Here is a 25403-nt window from a genome sequence, read left to right as displayed (position 1 = left end):
GGATCCCACTATGCCCACTAATTACAGACCCATTACCACTGTGCCGCTTCTTCTTAAAATTTTAGATAGAGTTGCTTACATACAAATCCAGGACTATCTGGAAGCCAACCACCTACTTGGCTCACGACAATCGGGCTTCCGCCCTCTCCATGGCACTGAAACAGCGCTGCTAGACCTTAAGACACAAATGGAAGAACTAAAGGATAATGGAAAAATGGCTCCGCTACTCCTACTAGACTTGTCGACAGCGTTCGACTTGGTGGATCATGCAGTGTTATGCAACCACCTCCAATCTGCCGCCAACTTCTCTAAAGAGGCTATAGCTTGGGTTCAATCCTTATCTAACCGGACCATGAGAGTCTTCACTTCTTCAGCCTCTGCCGACCCCATCGAAATAACCTGCGGGGTCCCACAAGGCTCTTGCTTTTCCCCTACTATGTATAATATCTTCACCAAGCCTCTGTTTTGACAAGTTGGACAGCCTGGGTGTCACCTACACTTACTATGCAGATGACACAGATCCTCATACCACTTTCGGGCAACTTTGAGGCGGACTCAGCCATGGTGAATAAGATATACACCCCTATTCAGGCATGGATGGCATCTCATGGCCTCTGCCTGAACGACGAAAAAACAGAGTTGCTAATGTTAGGCTCTGAAGCCAACATCCAAAAACTCAGCCCAAACTACACAACCTTTCACATTGATAACAACCCTATCAAGGTGATGTCTGTAGCCAAAACCTTAGGATTCTACTTGGACTCCTCTCACTCTCAAAAAGCAACTCCGCTCACTCGCCTCATCCACAACTTATACTTGCAAACTCATCAGAGCGTCTAGGCCATACTTCGAGAGCTAGCTGCACCACACTTGCCAATGCTCTTATTATGTCAAGATTAGATTACTGTAACGCCCTGTACTCAGGAGCCAATAAATATATTACAGACAAAATTCAAAGACTGCAGAATAATGCCCTGAGGGCAGCATTGAACATCCCTTACAGAGAGCATATTACCAAATTCAGGAAAGGGATTAACTGGATGAAAATAACGGGCAGAATCCTCCTCAAAACAGTATCCTTCACCTCAAAATTCCTGAATAACCTAGCTCCTCCATACCTAATGGATACAATTAATAGGAGAACAGCTACCCGTCCCATGAGATCTGCTAATTCATCCCAGTTAGAAATCCCTACGTTCAAACCTTCGACAGCAGGAAGAACCAGCTTCCCAGTCAAAGCTGCGCAATGTTGGAACAAATTACCAATCAACCTCAGACTAGAACAACCCTACCCTAAATTTAGACAAGATACTCAATTGGCTACACACCAACGACACCTAACTGACGACTTGCACCTCTACCTCTCTGGCCCTTACTCGACCGCTGCTTTTTAGCCAAATCACATTGTACTTTGATTAACCGTGTACTCATGGTTGTCTGCTTTGTCATATTTGTATGTACCTTGAACACACATTGACGCAGATAGGCAAGGCCGCACATACATCTGTGCATATGTACTTACGCACACACATATACTTATGTTAACGTGTCCTGACTCACCAAGACTACTGCTATGTATTTGTTGTATCCTGCAATCACCTGCCCTACGGACTCACCAATACTATTGCTATGCACTTGATGTATCTGTTTTCTTGTACTTTGCTCCTATTGCAATTGCCTGCTCTAAGGATTGCTTCCTTGTACTGTAACAAAGCTTTAAGATTTCCTGTTTCTGTTGCGACCGTCTACCTAAGGGCTTGGTGCGCATTACCAAATAAATAAACAAACAAACCTGGCCGAGATACTTCAAACACAAGGAGTGTAAGTATGCAGCAGAGTCTACCTCATGGAAAGCCAACAACGAAAACTCAATTTTACCTGGCATAGGTGAGACAGCCAACTGCGATAGCAATATAAAAGGAAGATAAAAAAATTAAGGATGGGAGGCAGGGAGAGAAGCATGAAGACACGCACACGCTGAAGGCTCCAACCTGTCTACAGCTGAGAAATTCACTGCCTGGGCAAGGACAGGGGGTGGTGCATGGAGGACATTGCTTGGTCCAATCAAAGTAAGGGTTTCATTTTTTTGTCTCATCCCAAGGAGGGCCAACTCACAAAAGGTATGGAGGATGGGGTATGGGATGTGGAAGGACCAATACGAAGAGTTCAACAGTCTGGTATAAAACTGCCCTTTAGTTGATTTGAATGCTTATCTGTTATCCAGGTGGCTTTATTATTTCTATGAAATTCAAGATATATTTGGATATAAAAGGCAGTGAATCACCATTGACTGCCAACATCTTTATCTCCTCATAAGACCTTACTCAAAAGGATGTCAACATTGTTTGCTATGGATGGATGCAGGAGAGCTACGTAATTGAAGATCTTGATTACTGTTGGTTTGAGGATCCACTGGTGTGGGATGGTCGGTAAATAAATCCCTTTGTTCTTATGTTTACGGCACCCCTGAAACTGCTCCTGTTTTTTGAGATGCTTGACCATTTTCCCCCCCAGGAGTCCTATCCAGTCTGCACGAGAGGCAACCATGTCCGAGGAGCCACACTACACATAGGGCTTACAATCTCAACAGAACCATTAAATGGCTGCAAAAACATTGTGCATCCTATCTGTAACTGGTTCACAACAGCGCCTAAATGCCCTTGGGCTTAGGCACTTTACACATTTAAAAATAATATCTTTCAATCTCCAAGATGAGGAAAACTGCTGGTATAAATTGATAGGAGACAAACTGACATGGTTGTTGGCAACAGTGAACATCATACAGCACATCATCAAAGTGATGCTTCCGCTTCAGGATTTGAACACTGTTTCAACCACATCAGGGAACTAATTTTAGAATCTAAGATCATCTTCTTTGTCTACTTGCAGCCGTTGCTTTTTGTAAAAAAATCCGACTGGATTAAAAACAAATAAAAAAATATCTTTCAGGCGATTATATTGAAGAGAATTGAAAATGTACAGTCAGCAGGAAGGGTCCAAGCTCAAAGCTGGCTTTACAGCTGCCGGAAGATTGCATAAAAGATCTCTTGCCCACAATGTTTTCTTCAGGTTAGAAAATATCTAGCACTTGCATGGCCTTGTCAAAGACCACACATTGAAGGGTGCCTCTTGCAATCTTGATTGAATCTGTGTACACTATTATCGGAGGGAGGAAATTTAACTAGCTGACCATTCTATTTGAGATGTGAAAGAGGAGTGTTATCTGGTGCCTCTGGATTCTGAAGACCGTCCTTGATCTGGAACACAAATCAGTCCAGAAATTGGACATTTGCTATACATTCTAGCACTTGCATGGCCTTGTCAAAGACCACACATTGAAGGGTGCCTCTTGCAATCTTGATTGAATCTGTGTACACTATTATCGGAGGGAGGAAATTTAACTAGCTGACCATTCTATTTGAGATGTGAAAGAGGAGTGTTATCTGGTGCCTCTGGATTCTGAAGACCGTCCTTGATCTGGAACACAAATCAGTCCAGAAATTGGACATTTGCTATACATTGAACACAACAGGCCCCTGGTCATTACCTTTCGGAATTAAAACAGCTTGTTGAGGTGGTTTACACCAAAAACAGCATGGCGATCTTACTATGAATAAGCACTCCTTTGCAGTGTGGTAACGCATCCCATAGTGTTGTACGAAACAGATACATGGGTTTAACAGCAAAGTAATGTAAGGTATTGAAATGAGTGTACTTTGAGTAGGTCTAAAGCCAGCGAACCAGCTCAAGAATGCGTTTGGCACAGTTCGAGAAATTATATTTTCTGTGCTTTCAAATGTTTCAAGATGCTCTTTTATTGATACATCGGGCCTCATTATGAGTCGGGCGGTAACCCTGACGGTGCTACTGGCGGGTTGCCGCCAGACTCGTAATATTTTACTAGTGCCTGGCTTCCCGGTGCCACTGGGATATTACAAGTCTGGCGGCTCGGGAAGTCGGGCGCCAGTAAAATCTTAGTCCCCATTCCCACAGAGTCCAATAGGGCTCTATGGGATGGGGAATCTGAAGCGCTGACACCGTTGCAAGCCCCCCTCTTTCTTGAATCTTCGACACCTCGGGCTACCAGAGAGGGAGTCCTCTTGACTCCAGGAGATAGACAGTCTGACCCTGCAACCTGGTGCCTTCCGACAACACCAGCCACACTCTGCTTCCGCTGTAGCGACCCCGAAGCACATCAGCGCTTCGCACACACATCTCCCTGCCTTCACCTCCATCTGCAAACACTACACAGGTGATCTTGATCACCTCACTACCTCCATTAGCCTCACCCAAGAGAGCCATTTATTCTGCCCCTTTGGCTTCAGTTGCAGGCCATTCACATTGATTTCACAACCGTCTTGGTGCTCGGCATCCCTCTTTGTCGTCCCAGTACCAGAGTGGTGCTTGTGTATGTCTGAGTAAATAAAGAATAAATGCAAGTTCCTATGTGGTCTCTTGCCCGTCTCAGTACCATAATGGTACACATTGGGAGATGGTTTTCTAACACAATAGGGAAGTGATTGGAAATAGCCCATAAAAAGCCTGGGGGAACATTTGATTCTTGATGAAAGGGAAATGGAGGATACTTCGTCTTACCTAAGGGTGCCTCATCCCCACTTCCCAAGTCTCCTCCTCCCAGGTGATCCTCCCTGGCATATCCACCCCCAGGGTCAGAATCCGAAAGCGACGGCCTTTCCCTAGGGGTGGGATTGGAGGTGAAGGATATTTTGGGAAAGAAGTGAGACGCCCTTAAATTCCTCACGCAAACCAAACTAGCACCAAAGGACTCTGCTGGCTTTTGGTACAGCACTTCCAAAAGGTTGCAATCCTCCATGCAGGTCATCAGTTGCGATTGTCAACTTTCCCTTCTTAGACATCAGCTGCAGGCACACAGACCTGGATATCAACATGCAAATAAAGCAAATCTAGCTGATGGGTGGTATATCGCAAGGCATGTCACAAAGGCTTGGTGCTGGTCTGCTATGGAGAAATGACTATTGCAACCACCGTCTCTTGAAGACGGTTTTATAGGGCATCTAGCAATGGGAATAGGGTGATGCTCAAATTGGTTTAGTAATAATCAATTACCAAGAAATGTGGCAAACCCTGCAATATGATGGTCCATCAGGAGATAACAAAAAAGGCAGGGAGACAGCAAACTGTTGCTTCCTTGGCCTCCAACCAGGTGGAAAAACAGGCCCAGTAGTTGGCGATTAGACTATATAAAGAGCTGGGCCTTTGCATGGAGCTCCATTATTAAACGTTTTAAAGTAACAGTGATCTTTTAGAGAGAATTACTGGTCATGTCTCTGGTAAAGGGAATAACCAGCTAGGTTGAAGGAGGAGGAAGAAACCAGCTTAAGCTAGTTCTTCCTAGAGCTGGCCACTAACTGAAGCAAAACGTGATTAAAATTGAGAAAAAGATTTTCCTCAGAAAAAAAGTAGGTACAAGCTGGCTTGCTGCAACCCATCAAAATTGTCAGTGGAGGAAAATAAGTAAATTTTCAGTTAAGAGTGTTACGGTTCTTTAGGATTAGATTCCGGAAAAGGGCTCCGAGTAAGATGGGGGGAAACTGTTTGTAAAAAAAATATTATTTGACTGCATACCAGGCCATCTTCACTTGCTGCCCAATGATCTACATTCTGCAAAAACGTCCACATTTACCTTGTTTGAGGCTTCGGATTTAAACAGATAATCTCTGAAGGCCTACAACTTAAAACTGGCCTGTACATGGTTCATGATCCCTAAAACGGCGCCCAAATGTTTCTTGGCCAATGAAGCACAACCATTTCCTCTTTACTAGTCCCCGGCCACTGTGCTGGTTGATGTCAGTTAACACCCATGCTCAGACTGGACAAACAATCCAACTTTAACTGTATAGTCTTTTGGTTAAGTGGGAAATAATGTTAAAAGAAAATATGGTATTAGAACGAAGAATCCAAGTGGTCAGTAGTACAGGTGGGTGTGTGACAGTTCAAACCTGAATTTTTATATTGGACATAAAACTATTAAAAAAAATGTTTTCCCTGTAAGGTTTACGTACCCGGATAGGTGGGACTTTGGGTTCCTCTTTAGTAGGCTGGGGCTTTTCTGTGTGAACACACTCAATTGTGTTACGAAAGGACTGGCGATCTTCAAGACGGGGCTTCTTTTCGGGAAAGGAGTTGGAGGCCATGGCCGCCTCAACGGTTTTCCTCTTCTGGTCCTTTGATTCTTGGTTTAAGCCATCTTGAGGCAGGTATGGAATCCTTTCATTCGATACATTCGAGGAGGGCAACATTTTCACAACACTGGAAATTCTTGCTGTGCATGGAGATAACACTTCACACTGAACACTTGCTGATGCAGGTAGTCGACACAAGCCTTTCACTTCCTTTGGGCCAATCTCTACTTTCCTCTGACTGACCATGGATGCGTCAGAAATGAGAGCTTCCGTTTCTTTAACTGTATCAGAATTTGCTTCACTTGTCCCTTTACAAACACTGTCTGTCGTGCTTTTTTGCTCTGGCAAAAAGTTCTTGCAGTGCAGCTCTTGCAACCTTCTAGATGCCCGCACTGCTTCCGACGGGGCATGATGCTCAAGCCTTTTTTCAATTGTCTCAAAAGCAGATGCTTGTGGCGACTCCTCTCGTCTCAACCCCAGCCTGAAAATCAAGCAGGTAACAGGTTATAATTAAGCGGTCTTGAACTGTCAATCCTTTCAGACAAAGAAAAAAGTTAAACATGGTTCACAGTAATAACTAAAAGCATACCAAGTATACCCCTGTTCAGTGATATGGATTACACATTTGATCTAGGACCAGCATTGAATCAAGTATCTAATTGCTTTAAGAGTTTATAAATGAAGCACAGTATGTCTGGCTACCCAAAGGCATCATTCTTATATGTCCATGAGAACACTCCTTTAAATTCATATTTCTGCTGCAGGCATAACTGGGATACTTTATGGCCATAAATGAAATCAGTGGATAGGGGACAAGGGTGAGTCATATGTCTGACATAACTTCTGTTACATATCTGTTCTCGCCCGTCCTGTGAAAGATTATAAAGAGAACTTGATAAGGCAGATTTTGTAAAACTACTAGCACCCTCAAGGGGGGAAAAAGGATCCAACCAAAAAGAAAACCAAACCCCCCTTAAAGGCAAGTAACTTGACAGAGCAGTCAGTCTGAACCATCAGGAAGACCATCAGGAAGAGGAAGCAGGCAGATGCAAAAGGTACAAATATTCCAAATAATTTTACTGGCGCCCGACTGCCCGGTGCCACCGGGCTATAACAAATCCGGCGACCAGAGAAGTCAGGCGCTGGTAAAATGTTAGTCACCATTCCCATAATATTCTGCATGGATATCCACAGAAAATACACCAAAGTGTACCAAAAAAAATGACATGCATTACTTACCGTAAAAACATTTCTGATGGTTGCATCTGCTTAGATTCACATACTGTGCATAGTCCGATATCCAGTGCTAACCGCGGAGTATTGCATCTTGTCTTTCGAGAATCGAAAGGGGGCGTCGACATGGGCGTGTCTGTAACACTATCCCTACGTGACGTGTAGTGTACCCAAGATCCCTCTTCGAGGTCCCACCGATTGTATTTTTTTCTGCCAAGAGGGAGTCTTATGACTATCGTGAGTACAGAAAAGAGAAAGTAGTAAGATGTCTACGTTCCTTCCATCCGAGCGGGGAGGAAGGGTGGGCGCATGTGAATCTAAGCAGAAATAACCATCAGAAATGTGCTTTTACAGTAAGTAATGCATGTCTTCTGATGTTTGTCAATCTGCTTAGAATCACATGCTCTGCATAGACTAGTGAGCAGTACCCGGATGTTGGAGGTGGATTGTGAGAAGGAACTGTAGTGAAAAGATGTCTTAGTACTGCCTGTCCCACCTGAGAATCAGACCTAGAATGAGTGTCTAAGCAATAGTGTTTTGTAAAGGTGTGTACAGAACTCCAGGTTGCTGCTTTGCAAATACTCTCAAGGGGAACATTTGCAATGAATGCTATAGACGCCTCAGTGCCTCGAGTGGAATGTGCTCTAGGCTTGAAGAGCAGTTCTCTCTTAGCAAGATAGTAGCAGAGTGTAATGCAATTGACAATCCATCTAGAAATAGTGGATTTGGAGACTGCATCTCCTCCTTTTCCTGTGGCCACAGACATGAAAAACTGATTAGTCTTCCTTAGTGGACAAGTTCTTTTCCATATAGAACATGACAGCTCTGCGTAAATACAGTGTGTGCAGGGTTCTTTCCCACAGGCTTGAGGGATTTTGAAAGAACGTTAGTAGCTCCATTGACTGGTTCCCATGGAACTTGGAAATTAATTTAGGTGCAAATCTAGGGTGAGTGCGCAAATCCACCTCGTCTTTGTGAACTGTTACAAAGGGATCTAAAATAGAGAGTGCCTGCAGTGCACTTACCCTTCTAATGGAGGGGATTTCTATTAAAAAAGCAGGGGTTAGGTTCTTAAGACTTGCTTTGTGCATGGGCTCGAAAGGAGCTCCCATAAGTCTAGTTAACACCACATTTAGGTCCCATCCGGGAGCCGGGTTAGAAATGGAAGGGTGAATTCTTTTTACCCCTTCCATGAAAGCCTTAATCACTGGTATCCTCCACCACGACACCTTCTGTTGTGATGTTGTATATGCTGAAAGTGCCGCTAGGTGCGCCTTTATTGAGTCGAAGACTAGGCTCGAACCAAGTAATTGAGTTAGGTATAGGACAATGTGAGTGGGAGTGCAGTCAATTGGGTTGATGCTCTTCGAGTTACACCAGATGACAAACCGTTTCCATTTACTAGAATAGCAATATCTAGTGTTGGGTTTCCTTGCCTCCCTGAGGATGCCCATACATCTTTCAGGGAGCTACAAGTGTCCGAATTCTATGACCTCAGGAGCCAGGCCGCTAAGTTCAATGTCTGCGGGGATGGGTGAAGCGTCTTCCCTTTGTCTTGCGACATGTTGTACGGGCAAGGCAGTTTGACTGGAGGAGATACGGACATCTCCATCAGATGAGCGAACCAGGGTTGGCGGGCCGACATGGGGGCCACCAATATCATCATGACTGGTTCCTGGTGCATTTTGTGCACAATCTTTTTGAGAAGGGGAGTCGGGGGGAGGGGGAAGCAGACAAATTTCCCTGACCATGTTATCCAGAGTCGGTTCCCCTTGGATCGGTTCTGGGGGTAGCTGGAGGTGTAATCTTGGCATTGGACGTTTGCCAGGGTCGCGAACAGATCGATCTCTGGAAAACCCCATTGTGCGAAAACGTTGGTCTCCGTGTACTTGCCATTCGTGCTCCATGGGCAACGGAAAGTCTCTGCTGAGTACGTCGGCCAGAAGACTGAGTTCCCCTGGAACATGTTGTAATAACAGGAACATGTTGCGTTTGAGAGCTCACTTCAAAGTGTCTCAGAACATTTGAGACAGCCCTGGAGAATGAGTGCCTCCCGGTTTGTTCAGATAGTACATGGCCGTGGTGCTTCTGTGAGAATTAGGATAGTCTTTCCCTGTAGTTGCGTTTCAAACGCCTTCAGTGCTTTGAACACTGCCAGCAGTTCCAGCAGGTTTATTTGGTTGGACGCTATGTCCGTCGACAAAACTCTGCTTGCTGTCTGATGAAGCAGGTGGGCTCCCCACCCTGTAAGCGAGGCATCCGTAGTTAGAGTGGCTTCCCCTGCGGGGGTGGTGAAGGATCCCCCTTTCAAGAGGTTTTTCCTCGACCACCACCACAGCGAGAGAACTAGGGCCGGCGAGACCACTACTAAATCGTCCCAGACCACTGGTTGCTTAGCCACTCTTGCATTGGGCAGAGGCGTGCGTGGGGAACTAAGTAGATACATGACGCCATCATTCCTAGCAGACACGTAGCCTTGCGTACTGTTACCTCTCAACTGGCTACATAGTGAGGGATTTGAAATAACATGTTTTGAACCCTCCCGTTCGAGAAGACAAGGCCGTCCTTTGTTCGAATTAGAGCCCCTAGGAACTGTTTGACTTGACTGGGGTCTAAGCTGGGTTTTTTCTCGTTGATAGAGAAACCCAGGCTGAATAAAAGATCTATCATCTTTTGGGTATTTGACAGCCATGTTTCGTAGGAGTCCCCCGTTATGAGCCAGTCGTCGAGGAAAGGATAAACTGGAATGGATAGCCTGCGCAGGAGTGCTGCCGCTACTGCTAGTACCTTCGTAAATACCCTTGGTGCAGATGCTATGCCGCAGGGCAGTACCTTGAACTGATAATGTTTGTTTTGTATCATAAACCTGGAAGTACTTTGTGCGCTGGTAACATCGAAATATGAAAGTATGCATCTCTCATATCCAGAGTAGCCATGTAATTCCTCCTGTGTGAGCAGAGGAATTCCTTCCTGCAAGGTGACCAAGCGAAATTTATGTTTTACAAATTTGTTCGCTGGGCGCAGATCTAGAACAGGACGCATGGTTAGATCCTTTTTGGGTACAAGGAAGTACACTGAATAAATACCCTCCTTTGCCTGTGATAGAGGTACAATCTATATGGCTCCTTTTTGTTCCAGTATCTCGACTTTTTGAAGTAGTATGCAAAGATGTTCTGGTGTTAGTCTTAGTTGACGTGGAGGTCTGTATTTTGGGGATTGGTTGAACTCTACACAGTACCCGTGGGCTATGGTTTTTAGCACCTACTGGTTTGTGGTTATTCCCTTCCATGCTTTCAGGAATGATGTCAGCTGGGCCCTGACCGCAGAGGTATGGAGGGGACCCAAATCTTCAAGTCATTTGGAGCCTGAGGCAGGAGAACCTCTGGGGGTCTGGTTCCTACCTCTTCCCTTACCACGCCGCTGTCCCCTTTGGGGGCACGGGGTATTGTAAGTAATGGTTCCCTGTGGAGAGTTCCAGTTGTTTCCTGAAGGGTATTGTTGGTGAGTGGAGCGTTGATTACGGAAAAACCTGTTTCCAAATCCTCGCCTTGTGGAAGGTCTGAGTAATTTGGTCCAAACTCTTTAGGGTTTCATGGTTTTTTTTCGCGGTCTCTAAGGCCTCATTGACCGTCTTTCCAAACAAGTTGGATTCCTCCACAGGTTTGTTTATAAGAGACGCTTGCGTTTCAGGTTTAAACCCTGAATTTCGAAGCCACACGTGTCTTGAGGAGAATGCCCTGAGTGAGGGCTCAGCTGGCTGTCTCGGAAGAATCCAAAGATACTTAAAAATACTTTGGTTAACTTGCCTACCTTCAGAGACTGCGCTAAGTAGGCGGGTCCGTAGGGGTTCTGGAGACTCTTGTAGGCCATCTTGTATTAAAGCCCATTGCGCAAGTGCGTAACTGGCCAATTGAGTAGTGTTATTGGCGATACGGGTGGAGTACGCTGCTGCTGTGGTAACCTTCTTACCCAGGGCATAAATCCTTTTCCCTTCTTTGTCAGGGGGAGCCTCGAATGTTGATAAAGGAACCCCTGCTCTTTTCTTTGTGGTAGTGACTACCAAAGAATCTGGGGTGGAATGACTTCTAATATATAGAGGAATATGAGAAAAAGACAGTTTGTGCCTGCACCTCTTTGCGCCAATTATAACACGTAGTAAGAAGTCACAAAAGTCGGTTCACTTGAAAGTTTTTCTTAATTTATTTGACTTGTCGTTTAGCCCTTGTTGGATGACACGTGTTTCGGCGTGTATCTCGTGCCTTTTTCAAATCCGGGCTGTTTACATAAGTAAAACAAAACCAAATACAGTTTGAGTGATTTGTTGAGTAACATTTTCTTCAATTCCTTTTAACATTGTACAAATGGTGACTCATTGGTGCCGCAAAACCCTCTATAGCAATTGCCCAAAAAAGTTAAAGCAAAATGGAATACGTCGGAGGACCCAATCCCCTCGAATGATACCTTTGCCATTCACCTCGTGCATTCCTGTGTGTACTAATCAAAATAGATAAAATGAAAATGTTTGAATAGATTATATCCGTTACAGAGAAAAAGGAGGATAAGTAAGATTTATATTAAATCTTGTTGGCTGAGCCAGTCTTTACCCTTTCTATTTCGGTTTTAATTCCCACTCTGGGATAAGTCTCTCATAATTGATCAATTAACCGAAGTCTTAGGGCTCAATCCCTCCTAAGCACAAATTGGTATAATGTTGTCAGTTTGTGCTTGTCATTACATAGTATCCAATATTTTTGTACTGAGTCCCAATTCATTAATGTTATCATTGAGTCCATGATTAATCTTTCATGCATTCCCTACTTTGCTTAATTATCTAAAGTCACTCATAACAATCCCTCTATCATTTGTTTGTATATTTCATATTATTCCCGTAATTGAGGCTTGATTTAGATTACCCACTTCATCATAAGGACTCCGTGTGGTACAATATGATGTTTCTCCCCACTGCTCCGGGAGAAATAAAAATGCTGAGCACGCGTATTTAAACGTTTGCCTCATTCGCGACTTCATTTTCTCCCGCACTTTATGAGGCTTGGTTAAATTACCCATTTAGTTATAGGGACTCTGTGTGATACGGAAAACATGGTGTTTCTCCCCACTGATATATTCAATAGATGGATATAAGGCTTTCACATCCCAAGTTGCCAGCAGATAGGTATCTTGCCACTGGAGTTCCTCTGCAATTTTTATAACAGCTGTAGTATCTTTTAGATATGCTTTGATTTTGATTACTTCAGGTCTTATGACATTGTCAATGTATTGTGCCAAAGGTTCCGTCGCCCATCCTATACCACTTACTATTGGTCTCCCTTCTGGGATAGTCTCATAGTTCTTATGCACCTTTGGCAGAAAATATATGGTTGGAATTGTTGGTTTGGTTACACGTAAGTGCACTCTCTCTTCATCTGAAATTAGTCCTTGGCGATGCCATGCATCTGTGTAGCTTGTTAGTTCTTGTGTTATCTTCGATGTAGGATTGGCTGTTAGTTATTCGTAGCAATGGACTACCATAACTAGAAACCTCTACACCCAACGTGGAGGTGTATTGACGTAAGGCAACTTATAAATGAGAAGTCCCCCTTAATACGCAATATATAATGGGACTACTATAACCAGAATCCTCCACACCCAATGTGGAGTTTATCTCACGTGGGGCATCTTCCAAAACGTCAAAATAAAAAATTTGTAAACACAATATCACTGCAATTCAGTAAACCAACTTTAAAACACACGGACTCAAAATAGGAACTAACAGGAGTAAATAGAAGTATGCGTAACGTGAAATATAAGGAAATACAGGCAGGTATCCCAAAACATGGCCGCCAAAAAACGTGGATTGAGAGTGAAGAGGGACTAGAGGAAAAGACTCCATATTAACAAGGAGTCCATTTCTGGTAAGATGGGACCCCCGACGCGTGAGGCGTGAGCACTATAGTTTTCAGGTAAGCCCTAAATCTGGGTGGGAAGCCTACCTTAAACAAGCGTGCACGTTCTCAGACGTGCTTCAATGAATTTGTTATTGGGTTAAACAAAGTCGCGAAGGAGGCTAATGTTGGCAGTACGCGTTAACAGCATGCTTATTTCTCCCGGATCAGTGGGGAGAAACACCATGTTTTCCGTATCACACAGAGTCCCTATAACTAAATGGGTAATTTAACCAAGCCTCAAAGTACGGGAGAAAATGAAGTCGCGAATGAGGCAAACGTTTAAATACGCGTGCTCAGCATGTTTATTTCTCCCGGAGCAGTGGGGAGAAACATCATATTGTACCACACAGAGTCCTTATGATGAAGTGGGTAATCTAAACCAAGCCTCAATTACGGGAATAATATGAAATATACAAACAAATGATAGAGGGATTGTTATGAGTGACTTTAGATAATTAAGCAAAGTAGGGAATGCATGAAAGATTAATCATGGACTCAATGATAACATTAATGAATTGGGACTCAGTACAAAAATATTGGATACTATGTAATGACAAGCACAAACTGACAACATTATACCAATTTGTGTTTAGGAGGGATTGAGCCCTAAGACTTCGGTTAATTGATCAATTATGAGAGACTTATCCCAGAGGGGGAATTAAAACAGAAATAGAAAGGGTAAGGACTGGCTCAGCCAACAAGATTTAATATAAATCTTACTTATCCTCCTTTTTCTCTGTAACGGATATAATCTATTCAAACATTTTCATTTTATCTATTTTGATTAGTACACACAGGAATGCACGAGGTGAATGGCAAAGGTATCATTCGAGGGGATTGGGTCCTCCGACGTATTCCATATCTATGCCATGTAATCACCACAGCTGTGCTGCTTCGGAAACTTTTTTCGGCATCTGCGTCCTGCGTCGATGACATCGATGCGCCGTCGTCGAGGACCTCCCCCGACGTCCTCCGATGTGATAAGTAGGACGCACGACGCCCATAGCCTCAGTTCCGTTTTTTCCACGAACGTGTTGCTTCGTGAATCTCGGTTAACGCCTCGACTCTTTGGAGTTCTGTTCTTCTCGGTTCTTCGAACCGGTTCGTTTTTGTGAAAATCCTTCGTGTGAAGAGGTCTTCTACTGTCTTCGACCCCGCGTCCGGGCTTCAAGAAGCGCGGGGAGTGTGGGTCCAAGATGTCGGTGACGGACTCGCACGACGCCTGCCTCTGGTGTCTCGGGGAGGCCCACGACACGGATGACTGTATCGACTGCCAGTCGCTCACGTCCAAAGCCTTACGCGAACGTAAGAAGAAGTTGTTGATAGGTCGGGTGTCCAAGCCCCGGAAGTCGAAGTCTGCGGGGCTTTCGACTGATGATTCGAGGGGTGACTATCCGCGTCATCGTCGGAAGTCTCGTGGGTCTCCTTCTAGGAGTCGGTCTCGCCACTCCTCAGCCTCTTCAAGGCATTCTCGGAAGCGCCGACACCGGTCGTCTTCCAGGTCCTCTTCGGAGGACTCGGCCCGGCACGCCGCTTACCCCACCAGCCGTGCGACGCCGGAGGAATGGGCTTCCTTCGGGAAGAAAATGCTGGCGATTCTTGAGTCGCAGGGTACTAAGCCGTCCGCGCCCCCGAGTGGGGTCGGTCGTGAGAGGTCGAGGGACACCGCTCGCAAGAGTGGTCGGCACAAGTCACGGGAGAGGTCCCGTTCGGACAAGGAGACTCGTTCTCGACGTAACCGTTCCAGGTCCCGGTCCTCGACGCGTTCGAGACCGTGTGCACCCGTGAGGTCTTCGAGGAAGACATCGACATCTGAGGCGTCGACAGGCTTTCTCGAGGCTCCGGCTCCGAGGAAGTCATCGAAGCCGTCGACGCTCAGGTCGTCGAAGGACACGCTCGGGGCTCCGAGGGCTGTGTCGACGCCGCCGATGCTGACGGCGCTGCATCTGACGTCGATTTCCTCGACGTTGACCCTCTTGGCGCCGATGCGCTCGACGCCATCGACGCCTTTTGTGTCGGAGGTACCCCTAGGAACCCCCTAGGAAGGCTCTGGTTAAGAGCAAGCACTTGCGGGTGCCTTCTTTTCGCCACCTGGAATATATTTCAGAGGCGGATGAGGATTCTGATGGCCTGGTTCCTAGTCAGGTTCCAGATGAAATTGTCTCAGGCCATAGTCAGTTTGACGATTTGAAGCAGTCACTGCATGATGCCAGTGGACTGGACACCTCTCCGGAGGTGGAGTTTTGTAGGCCTGAGCCTGGCTCTCATGCAGATTCCTCGCACCGGCGCCTTATGGCTAGGGTTTCTGAGTACTTGATCTAACGGACATCCTTGATGTTGGTCCCCCAACTGACCCGGTACTGCCATTTCATATGGCTTTACAGAGAAGGGTGGCGGCGGCTTGGAATGCTCCTGAGAGTCTCCCGGCGGTGGGCAGATCCGTGTCGCGAAAATACCGTCCAGCCAGTAGCGACCCCTGCTACTTGACCCCTGCTACTTGACCGGAGAGTTTGGTGGTGCAGGCGGCCACGGCCCCGGCAAAGCAGGCGTTGTACCCTACCATCCCTCCTGATAGGGACGACAAACGTTTTGATGGCTGGGTGAAGAAAGTGTTTTCTTGTGGTGGTATGGCGCTTCAGGCGGCCAACTCCATTTGTGCCTTGTCTCGTTTCACACACACTCTGTGGTACTGTGTTGCGTTAGCGGCTGAACATATTCTCGAAGGGGACGAACGGGATGGTTTCCTTGCTATGGTCCAGGACGGTAAGGATGCCATGTGTGAGTCCGTTCAGTCGGGTTTGGACTTAGCTGAATGCATCAGTAGGTCCATGGCGGCGAGCACCGTGATACGCAGGTTTGCGTGGTTGCGGAAGTCGGGGATTGCTCCTGATGTGCAGTCCTGGCTCCTCAACATGCCCTTTGACGTTGAACACCTTTTTGGTAGCAAGGCTGACGAGAGCCTTGAGAGGTTGCAGACCTCAAAAGCTGCAGTGAAGTCTTTGGGCGCTGCAGGTCGCCAACCTCTGCCTTTTCGTCCTAGGGGACAGCAGTGGAGGGGTGGTTCCTTTCGCTATTACTCGTCCTTCAGTAAAGCGAGAGGAGCTGGCAGTCAAAGCGGCCAACGCAGGGGTACCACAGATGGACGACAGGGTACCCGTGGTGCCAAGGCCGCTCGGGCAGTTGCCTCTTTGCCCTCAGGTAACGCCGCAGCCGCTCCCACTCAGTCATGAGGCCATGTCCCATGGTTCGCCGGTTGGGGGAAGGCTGGCGCAGCATCTTGTAGAGTGGCAAGCCATTACTTCAGATGTGTGGGTTCTGGAGATCATAACCCACGGCTACTGTCTTCCCTTTCGGCACAGGCCTCGCAACAATCCACTGGGGAACCTCTCTTTGCAGAGTCCGGACCCGCTCCTTGCGCAGGAAATTCAAGCCCTGCTGGAGAAAGGCGCCATAGAACTGGTGCCTGTAGCAGAGAGGAACAAGGGATGGTATTCCCCTTATTTTTTGATTTCGAAAAAAGACAGGGGATTGAGACCCATCATGGACTTGCGCGGTTTGGACAAACTCCTCAGGAAGGACAAGTTCAAGATGGTTACTCTCTCTCTCTCAAGTCCTCCAGGCCCTTCAGCTTCAGGACTGGTTGGTGTCACTCGACCTCAAGGATGCTTACTTCCATGTGCCGATCCATCCCAAGCACAAGAAGTACCTGAGGTTCGCGGTTGGCGACTCGCACTTTCAGTTTCGGGTCCTGCCGTTCGGATAGACCACCACCCCGAGGGCTTTTACCAAGCTCATGGTGGTGGTGGCAGCCCATCTCAGGCAAGGGGGGATTCACGTCTACCCCTACCTGGACGATTGGTTGATCAGGGGGAGCTCTCCCGAGCAAGTCCTGGATCATCTGTCCATCACCTGCCACTCCCTTCACAGGCTGGGCTTCTCCCTCAATTTAAAGAAGTCCCATTTGACGCCAACACAGCGGCTCCAGTACATCAGAGCAGTGCTCGACACTTACCTGGGGCAGTGTTTTCCTCCCCAGGTGAGGGCTCTTCACATTCAGCAGATGGTGCACAAGTTTCAGCATGCCCAGACGCTCCCAGCGTTCGAGTTCTTGAGGTTGCTCGGCCTCATGGCATCCTGCATTCTTCTAGTGCCAGAGGCTCGCCTGCGGATGAGATCTTTGCAGTGGGCACTCAAGACGCAATGGTCGCAGTCCTCCGGCAGGATGTCGGACCCGGTTCAGGTGCCGCCCTTGGTCGCCCGGGACCTTCTGTGGTGGGCCGTCGAAGGCAACTTGATGAAGGGGGCTCCATTTTGGCTTCCCTGGCCGGAGGTGACGATCCTGACGGATGCATCCCTCACGGGATGGGGAGCTCATGCCAACGGGCTGACAGTCAGCAGTCGTTGGTCTCCGTCGGAGTCCAGACTCCATATCAATCTGTTGGAGCTGAGGGCCGTCAGGCTAGCCCTGAAGGCTTTTCTGCCGACTGTGCGAGGAAAGAGTGTCCTGATCCTGACGGACAACACAGTGGCCATGCACTACCTCAACAAAAAGGGGGGGGGGCAGGGTTGCTTCCTCTGTGCAGGGAGGCTATGCAGCTCGAGTTCTAGGCCATCCAGCAGGAAGTTTCGATCTCAGCAGTTCATCTGGCCGGAGACGAAAACGTGACGGCGGTCACTCTGAGCAGGCAGAGTGCGATCTCTCACGAGTGGGAGTTGGCTCAGGAGATTCTCCTGGAGATCTTCGCCCTTTGGAGGACCCCTCAAGTGGATCTCTTCGCCTCCAGTGTCAACCGGAAGTGCGAAAGGTTTTGCTTGCGGGAATTTCCTCCAAAAGGAGCCTTAGGAGACGCGTTCGTGGTGGAGTGGTCGTTCCCACTGCTGTACGCGTTTCCTCCAGTCCCGGTCATCCCGCAAGTGCTGCGGAGGTTACGGAAGTTCGGTTCCCGGATGATCCTCATTGCCCCGGCGTGGGCTCTGAGGACGTGGTACCCGGACCTTCTCGATTTGTCCATCTGCCCTCCACATCGTCTTCCCTACCGAGACGATCTGCTCTCACGGGAGGGGGGTCAGGTTCTCCATTCAGAGGTCAGATCCCTCAACCTTCACGCTTGGCTTCTGAAAGGTTGAGGTATAAGGATTGGGACTGTTAGGGAGAATTCTCTGTTTAGGCTGAATTTCCCTACCTAGTGAGTCCCCCAGCAGCTTTGCTGGATTTCTGGGGTTTCTTTTTTTCTCCTGCCAAGAGTGAGACTCCTTTACCCTCACTCTTGGACATGTTGAAGTGTGTTTTCTTGGTTAAACCTTGTGTTGAATGGGCTATGGGGTCTTTTACTCCATAGGGCCTCATGTAATTTTGTGATGTGGGTTACACAGCACCCTCTGTGCCGTGACCCAGGGGTGTCCTAGGGACTCCCCAACATAGACTCCATACCCTGGGACTGACTACTGTCTCCCAGGGCATGTAAAGTCACCAAAGACTTTGCTAGTCTTGAATCCTGAACAGAACCAGTACAAACCATCATATTGTGGACGTACTGGCTGGGGCAATTCGATTGCCCCAGGGTCTGTTAGTCGAGGGGGCACGTCTCCGTCCCCCCTGATCGAGTTTTGGCTGGTGGCAGTGGAAACTACTTTTTATATTCGACCGCGAATATTTCCCTATGGGATTTCCCATTGTTTTAGGCTAACACATTTAATTATTTATTTACGGTAGCCTTAAACATACCGCCGGTTTATATATTTATTATTATAACTCCGGTTGGGACTTTTTGCCAAAACTTGATTCTAAAATGGCGTTGGCGTTCGCCTCTGTAACTCTGACCCAAAGTGGAGCCCTTTGTTCCACTTTTGGCGGGCTTCTCCACAGAAGCCCTCCAAAGTGGTGCCACTCTGTCTGGGGTACTTAGGAGGGGTGGAGGGGGATTTAGGCACCCTGGACTGAGTTACCTTGGTAACTCAAGTCGCACTCCGTCCTGATTGGCCCAAGTGGTGAGCCGGCCGGCTCACCACTTAGCATGTTTGAGTGACAGCTAGGCTGGGTGAATGGGGGTTTGCTGCATAAAAGCAGGGCTTTGGGGACTGGAACTTCAGAAGTCGCCACAGGACCAAGAATCCGACGAGGGAAGAGCTGAGCCGACCTGCTTCGACGACACCACCCGGTGGAGCCCTGCTGAACCGTCTCACCACTTTTTCCGACGACCGAGGAGAACTCTTAACGGAGTGGCTCCTTCCCTTGACTGGTGGGGACAACCAGTTTTCACCTTCTTTTCGCTTCTCGAGGTATCTCGTGGCCGCCTTGCCCGTGCCAAGCACCCCGGCAACCGGAATACCACACTTTACCCCTATCCGCGAAAGTCGGTACAACCCTTTAACCGGAGGACTCCGCGGCTGGTTTCTTCCCGGGCAGTGCAACGACCTTCTTCTTCTGCTCTTCAGTGAGAACTTCTTCTCCCCTGACCGACGTCGAGCCTTGCTGCCACTGCCTGGAACAACTGCCACCGCTGGAGGATCCTTTCCACTTAAGGTACCGTGTTCCGCCTGGCTTCCCTTGCCACCGACTGTACGGGGTAGATTTAGCCCCCGGCTTTCGAACCTGGGAGTGCCTGGGACACCCTGGCTAAACTTTCTAAGCCACTCTAAACTCTTTCTAACTCTTTGCAAGACTCTGAATCCCTCCTAACAGTGTGATCTTGGGCACCTTTTCGCTCCGGCTACTCTAAGAGTGGGCCCTGCCTAGTGACTTTTGCTCACCTGTGACTTTGTGCTTCTTTGAGCCTATTGCAAGTGTTCTGGACCTTAGAGTGGTGTGTTTAACCCATTTCTGTTTCTTTTTATCCCTTTCTTGAACCTACTAGAGTGTCATCTAACGTTAAGCGCTCACCTCTGTTTTAATTATGTGGTGTTAACTTAGAGTTGTCTAGATAGGAGTAAGGGTTGGAACTGCTTTCATTATAACTGTGTTTGAAGTGTTTTTACTATATTTTGCTAGAGTGATTTCAACTTATGTGTGTTTTATAAATAAATAACTATATACTTTTGAAACCAAGCTCTGGTCAGTGTTTGCTTGTGCTATTGTATTTGAGTACCTATTGTGTATACTTTACATACTGCCTAACTCTTCTTGAGGGAAGTCTGACTGCTCAGCCACAGCTACCAGGTAAATCTGGGTGGTACAGACTGCTACCAAGTGGGTTTACTGCTATACCTGTAGTCTTAAATCTTTTGCAGTGTTCCCCAAGGGAACTGCACAGGTTTCTGCCTAACACTGGTGTACAGCGGTGGGATTTGTATTGAGTATACATTTTATTGTGCTCTAGATACCTTAGTGCAACTAACCACAAAGCTTAGCACTGTAAAAGTAATCCTCTAACATGTCAGTTATAGAAAGCTATAGTCAAGAGTCCCTTGCAGCCAAAACTGCTGATTGTTTAAGAGTGCTCTGTAAACATAAGGATCTCCTGACTAAGGGCAAGAAAATGGAGCTGATTGAAAGATTGTTAGCTAACCAAAGTCTGGGTGATGGTTCAGAGGAACCTACCACTCCAGCAACTGTAGATGACAGTATTGAAATTAACATGGAGCAAAATGTTGATGATTCTGAGGAAGAGTCAGAAGAGGAGGGTGAGGCTGTTGTGACTGTCCCCCCTGGGCCTCTGCCTGCTCTACCTGCTGTACCTACTGGACCTTTACCAGGTCCCACATTTAGTCCTCAGTACTTTGAACTGGAGAAAATGAAACTAGAATTGGAGTATAAGAAACTTAATGCTCAAACTGACAAAGAACTAAGGCTAAGGGAAATGGAGCTCAAGTATGACTTAGAAATGAAGAAATTATCTGTTGAGAATGTTTCTCTCTCTGGCTCCTCTAGAAGTTCCAGTCCTAAAAGACCCCGGATGCCTAAAGAATTGGTTGGTATGTATGAGCCTAAGTTGGATGTGTTGGATTGGTTGTCTCTGTTTGAATATAATCATGGGCTCCAGAACATCACAGGAAATGACTTACTCACCTGGTTGTTCTCTAGGCTTCCCCCTGTTGCAACTGATGTGGTAATGGAGATGGGGGAGGAGGATAGGAAGGACTATGAATGTGTGAAACTAGCTTTGATAGCTAGGTTTGGGAAGACCCCTTCCCAGTATCTTAAGAGGTTTAGGAGCCTCAAAAAGCATGATGGTACCCCTTGGGCTACCTGGGTGAATGAATGTTTGAAAAACTTAGAGGGATGGATTAAGGGTTACAAGGTGAACACTTATGAAGGTATGAAGAATTTGTTTATGTTGGAGACTATTTATGATGCCTGCTCTCCTGAGCTCAGACAACACTTGGCTGATTCCAGGGAATTAGATTCCCGGAAACTAGCTAAGGCTGCTGACTTGTGGGTTGCCAACAGGGCCACTCACAAGGATTCTGGGGTCACTCAGAAGAAGGATGGGGAGAAACAGCCTAAAAAGGACTCCAAAGAGAATTCTAATACTACAAATTCCAAAGAGGGCCCCAAACAAAACTATAAGGGTAAGCCACCAGGGAAACCAAATCAGGCTAGTATACCTCCTGGTCCCAGACCAGAAGGAGGTCAGAACAAGCCTCCATTCCAGCGAGCCTTTGGCTCATGCTTTGTTTGTAAGGCTACTGACCATGTGAAAGGAGATCCCAGATGTAAGGGTAAACCTTCAGGGGTCCAGCTTGCCTCCTTAGCCTTCGCTCCAGAAGAGGAAGTACATATGGCAAGTGGAAACTTTCTATTACTAGCTGATGAACCCACTGGAGTCTCAGCTAGTGTTTCTTTAGTCTCTCTGGGGTTGTGGGAACAACAGAATTTAGATGTCTATAACTCTATCCCAGATAATACTAAAGAGTATTATAAGGACAGTGTCCAGGTGAATGGTCAGGAGACTCCTGCCATTAGGGACACTGGAGCCAGCATAACTGTGGTGGATGAATCATTTTTCAAGGCAGAGGATGTTGCTAAGGCACCCAAATGCCTCACCAAGTTAGCTGGTGGGCCTGTGCAGATGTGTCCCCAGTTACCAGTTCTCATCCAATGTAATGATATGGCTGTAAAAATACCTGTCAGTGTACAATGTGAAGTGCCAGGTAGGGTTCTGTTGGGTAATGACCTCAAAGCTCTTGGAGTTGTATCTCATACCCCCAGACCCCCTAGCAAAAGGTTACAGGAACTCACAAAACCTGCAAGAGAGAAAACCCTGAGAGGGTTATCTCAGGAGATGACAGAAATCACTCCTCTCCCACTGGAGCAACTTACTGCAGTAACTACCAGATCAGGAGCAAAGGGGCAACCCAAGACTCCTAGGAAAAAGCCAGCAGCAAGCACCCCAGTGCTTCCAACAAGGACTTCCCCCAGGTTGTCCAAAGTTACACCTGTAACTCCACCTCCAGCTGAGGCTGAGAGGGAGGTACAACCCTGTGTGGTTGAGCTAGACTCTGAGGAAGAGCTAGAAGGAGGCCCCAACCTTATTGGAGATTTGGACCCTGAGGACCATCCTGAGCTGCAGTCTTTACTGGCAGAAGGTGGGCCTAGCAGGGCAGCTTTTCGTAAGGGGCAAAGAGAATGTCCAACTCTGGAAGGTCTCCGCCACCAGGCAGCTTCTCAGGCTGATGGGCAAGAGCCTGGGAAGTATAGGTTACACTGGGAAGATGGCCTCTTCTACAGTGAACCCACTGAGTCTGAACCTGGAGACTACAAACGTCTTGTAGTCCCACAAGAGAACAGACAACAGTTCTTACAACTAGCTCATGAGATACCTTTGGCTGGTCACTTGAGTTTCAAGAAGACCAAGGAAAGGCTCTCACTCTACTTTTATTGGCCAAAGATGGGGGCTGAAGTAGACAGATATTGTAAGAGCTGCCACACCTGCCAGACTTCTGGTAAGGTTGGTTCCAAGAATGTGGCACCTTTAGTGCCTCTCCCGGTTGTGGGAGTCCCATTTGAGAGGGTAGGGATTGACATTGTTGGTCCCCTTGATCCCCCAACCTCCTCAGGCAACAGGTTTATCCTTGTTGTAGTAGACCATGCTACTAGGTACCCTGAGGCAATTCCTATGAGGACTGTTACAGCTCCGGCTGTGGCTAAGGCCCTCCTCGGTATTTTTACCAGGGTTGGGTTTCCTAAGGAGGTAATCTCTGACAGGGGGTCAAACTTTATGTCCCACTACATGAAAGCCATGTGGAAAACCTGTGGAGTTACCTACAAGTTCTCAACCGCTTACCACCCTCAGACAAACGGGTTGGTTGAAAGGTTTAACAGAACCATGAAGAGCATGATAGGTGCTTTAGAAGAACCCCTTAAGAAAAAGTGGGACCTTCTACTGCCATGCCTTCTCTTTGCTTATAGAGAAGTCCCTCAGGAGGGAGTAGGTTATTCTCCCTTTGAGCTTCTCTATGGCCATCCAGTCAGAGGTCCATTGGCCCTGATTAAGGAGGGATTGGAAGGTGCTCCTCCCCTCAAGCCAGTCAGAGTGACTGACTATGTGATAGGTCTCCGGAGGAGAATGTCACACATGATGGCAGAAGCAAGTGACAACTTGAAAGCTGGTCAAGCTCTGGTCAAACATTGGCACGACCAGAAGGCTAACATGGTTGAGTTTACTCAAGACCAGCTAGTTCTAGTTATGCTCCCAACAAGGCAGAGGGCCTTGCAAGACAAATGGATGGGACCCTTCAAGATTGTGGGAAAACTTGGAGAGGTCAACTATCTGGTGGATCTGGGCAGACCCAGGGAAGCTCCTAGAGTCTTCCACACCAACCGACTAAAAGCATACATCTCCAGACCTGATGTAGGAGCCTTGCTTCTAGCTTCAGCTGCAGAGGAAGAAGAGAGTGAATCTCTCCCTGATCTCCTCAGAGGTGTGCCTTTAGATGAAAAAGTTGAAGGAGTCAATCTCTCTTCAGACCTGACACCTGAGCAACAAGAGGAGTGCAAATCTATGTTAAATCAGTTTGCCTCCCTGTTCTCACTGTCACCAGGCTTGACCCCTTGGGGTCAGCATGAGATACTCACTGGTGACTGTCTGCCAGTCAAAAGCAGAGGATACAGAATGTCAGAACATGTCAGAACCCACATCAAAGGAGAGGTCAAGAAGATGCTTGATCTCGGGGTAATAGAGCCCTCTACTAGTCCATGGTCTAGCCCAGTTGTGTTAGTACCAAAGGCAGGATCCAAAGACTTGAGATTCTGTGTGGACTATAGAGCTCTAAATGCAGTCACCAAGACTGATGCCCACCCTTTGCCCAGGACAGATGAGTTGGTGGATAAACTTGGTGCAGCCAAGTACCTCAGCACATTTGACCTGACGTCAGGCTATTGGCAAATAGCCCTGACAGACCATGCCAAGGAGAAAACTGCATTTTCAACCCCAGTTGGCTTGTACCAGTTTAAGGTCATGCCTTTTGGACTAAAAAATGCACCTGCCACATTCCAAAGGATGGTGAACCAAGTTCTGGCTGGGATGGAAGACTTCTGCATGGCATACTTGGATGACATTGCAGTCTTCAGCCACTCCTGGGAAGAACATGTGACCCACCTAGGACATGTGTTGCAGGCTCTGGAACAGGCCCATTTGACAATCAAAGCCAGTAAGTGCCAGATTGGTCAAAGTAAAGTGGTCTACCTTGGACATGAGGTAGGAGGTGGAGAAATAAGGCCTTTGCCCAGCAAGATTGAAGCTGTGCAAAACTGGACAACACCAACTACTCAAACCCAAGTGAGAGCTTTTCTAGGCCTCACTGGATATTACAGGAATTTCATTGAGAACTATGGGACCATAGCTTCTCCACTGAATGTAATCTCCTCTCCCAAATTCCCTAAAAAGGTAAAATGGAATGAGGAGTGCAATCAGGCCTTTGAAAAACTGAAGAGAGCTCTTTGCCAAGCTCCAGTCTTGAGAGCTCCTGACTACCACCAACCTTTCATTGTACAAACTGATGCTTCCAATGTAGGCATAGGTGCAGTTCTAAGCCAACTGGATGAGAAGGGTAGGGAGCACCCCATTTGCTTCAACAGTAGAAAACTGAAGGATCCTGAGACAAGGTGGGCAACTATCGAAAG

At 47.2% G+C, this 25403-nt stretch overlaps 1 protein-coding gene across 1 annotated transcript in view; it reads right to left on the bottom strand.

Moving 5' to 3' along the window:
• ASXL1 (ASXL transcriptional regulator 1) overlaps positions 1–25403 on the bottom strand; it is an 858527-nt gene that overhangs the window by 62206 nt on the left and 770918 nt on the right. Inside the window, exon 9 of the mRNA XM_069651016.1 lies at positions 6045–6645. Within this exon, the coding sequence (XP_069507117.1) occupies positions 6045–6645 (601 nt within the window). The remainder of the gene's footprint in view (positions 1–6044; positions 6646–25403) is intronic.

This window comes from Ambystoma mexicanum, chromosome 3p (genome assembly GCF_040938575.1).
Source record: "Ambystoma mexicanum isolate Mex_15411 chromosome 3p, UKY_AmexF1_1, whole genome shotgun sequence".
Lineage (NCBI taxonomy): Eukaryota > Metazoa > Chordata > Amphibia > Caudata > Ambystomatidae > Ambystoma > Ambystoma mexicanum.
Note: the sequence above shows the minus strand (reverse complement) of the source record. Positions and strands in the feature narration are given on the sequence as shown.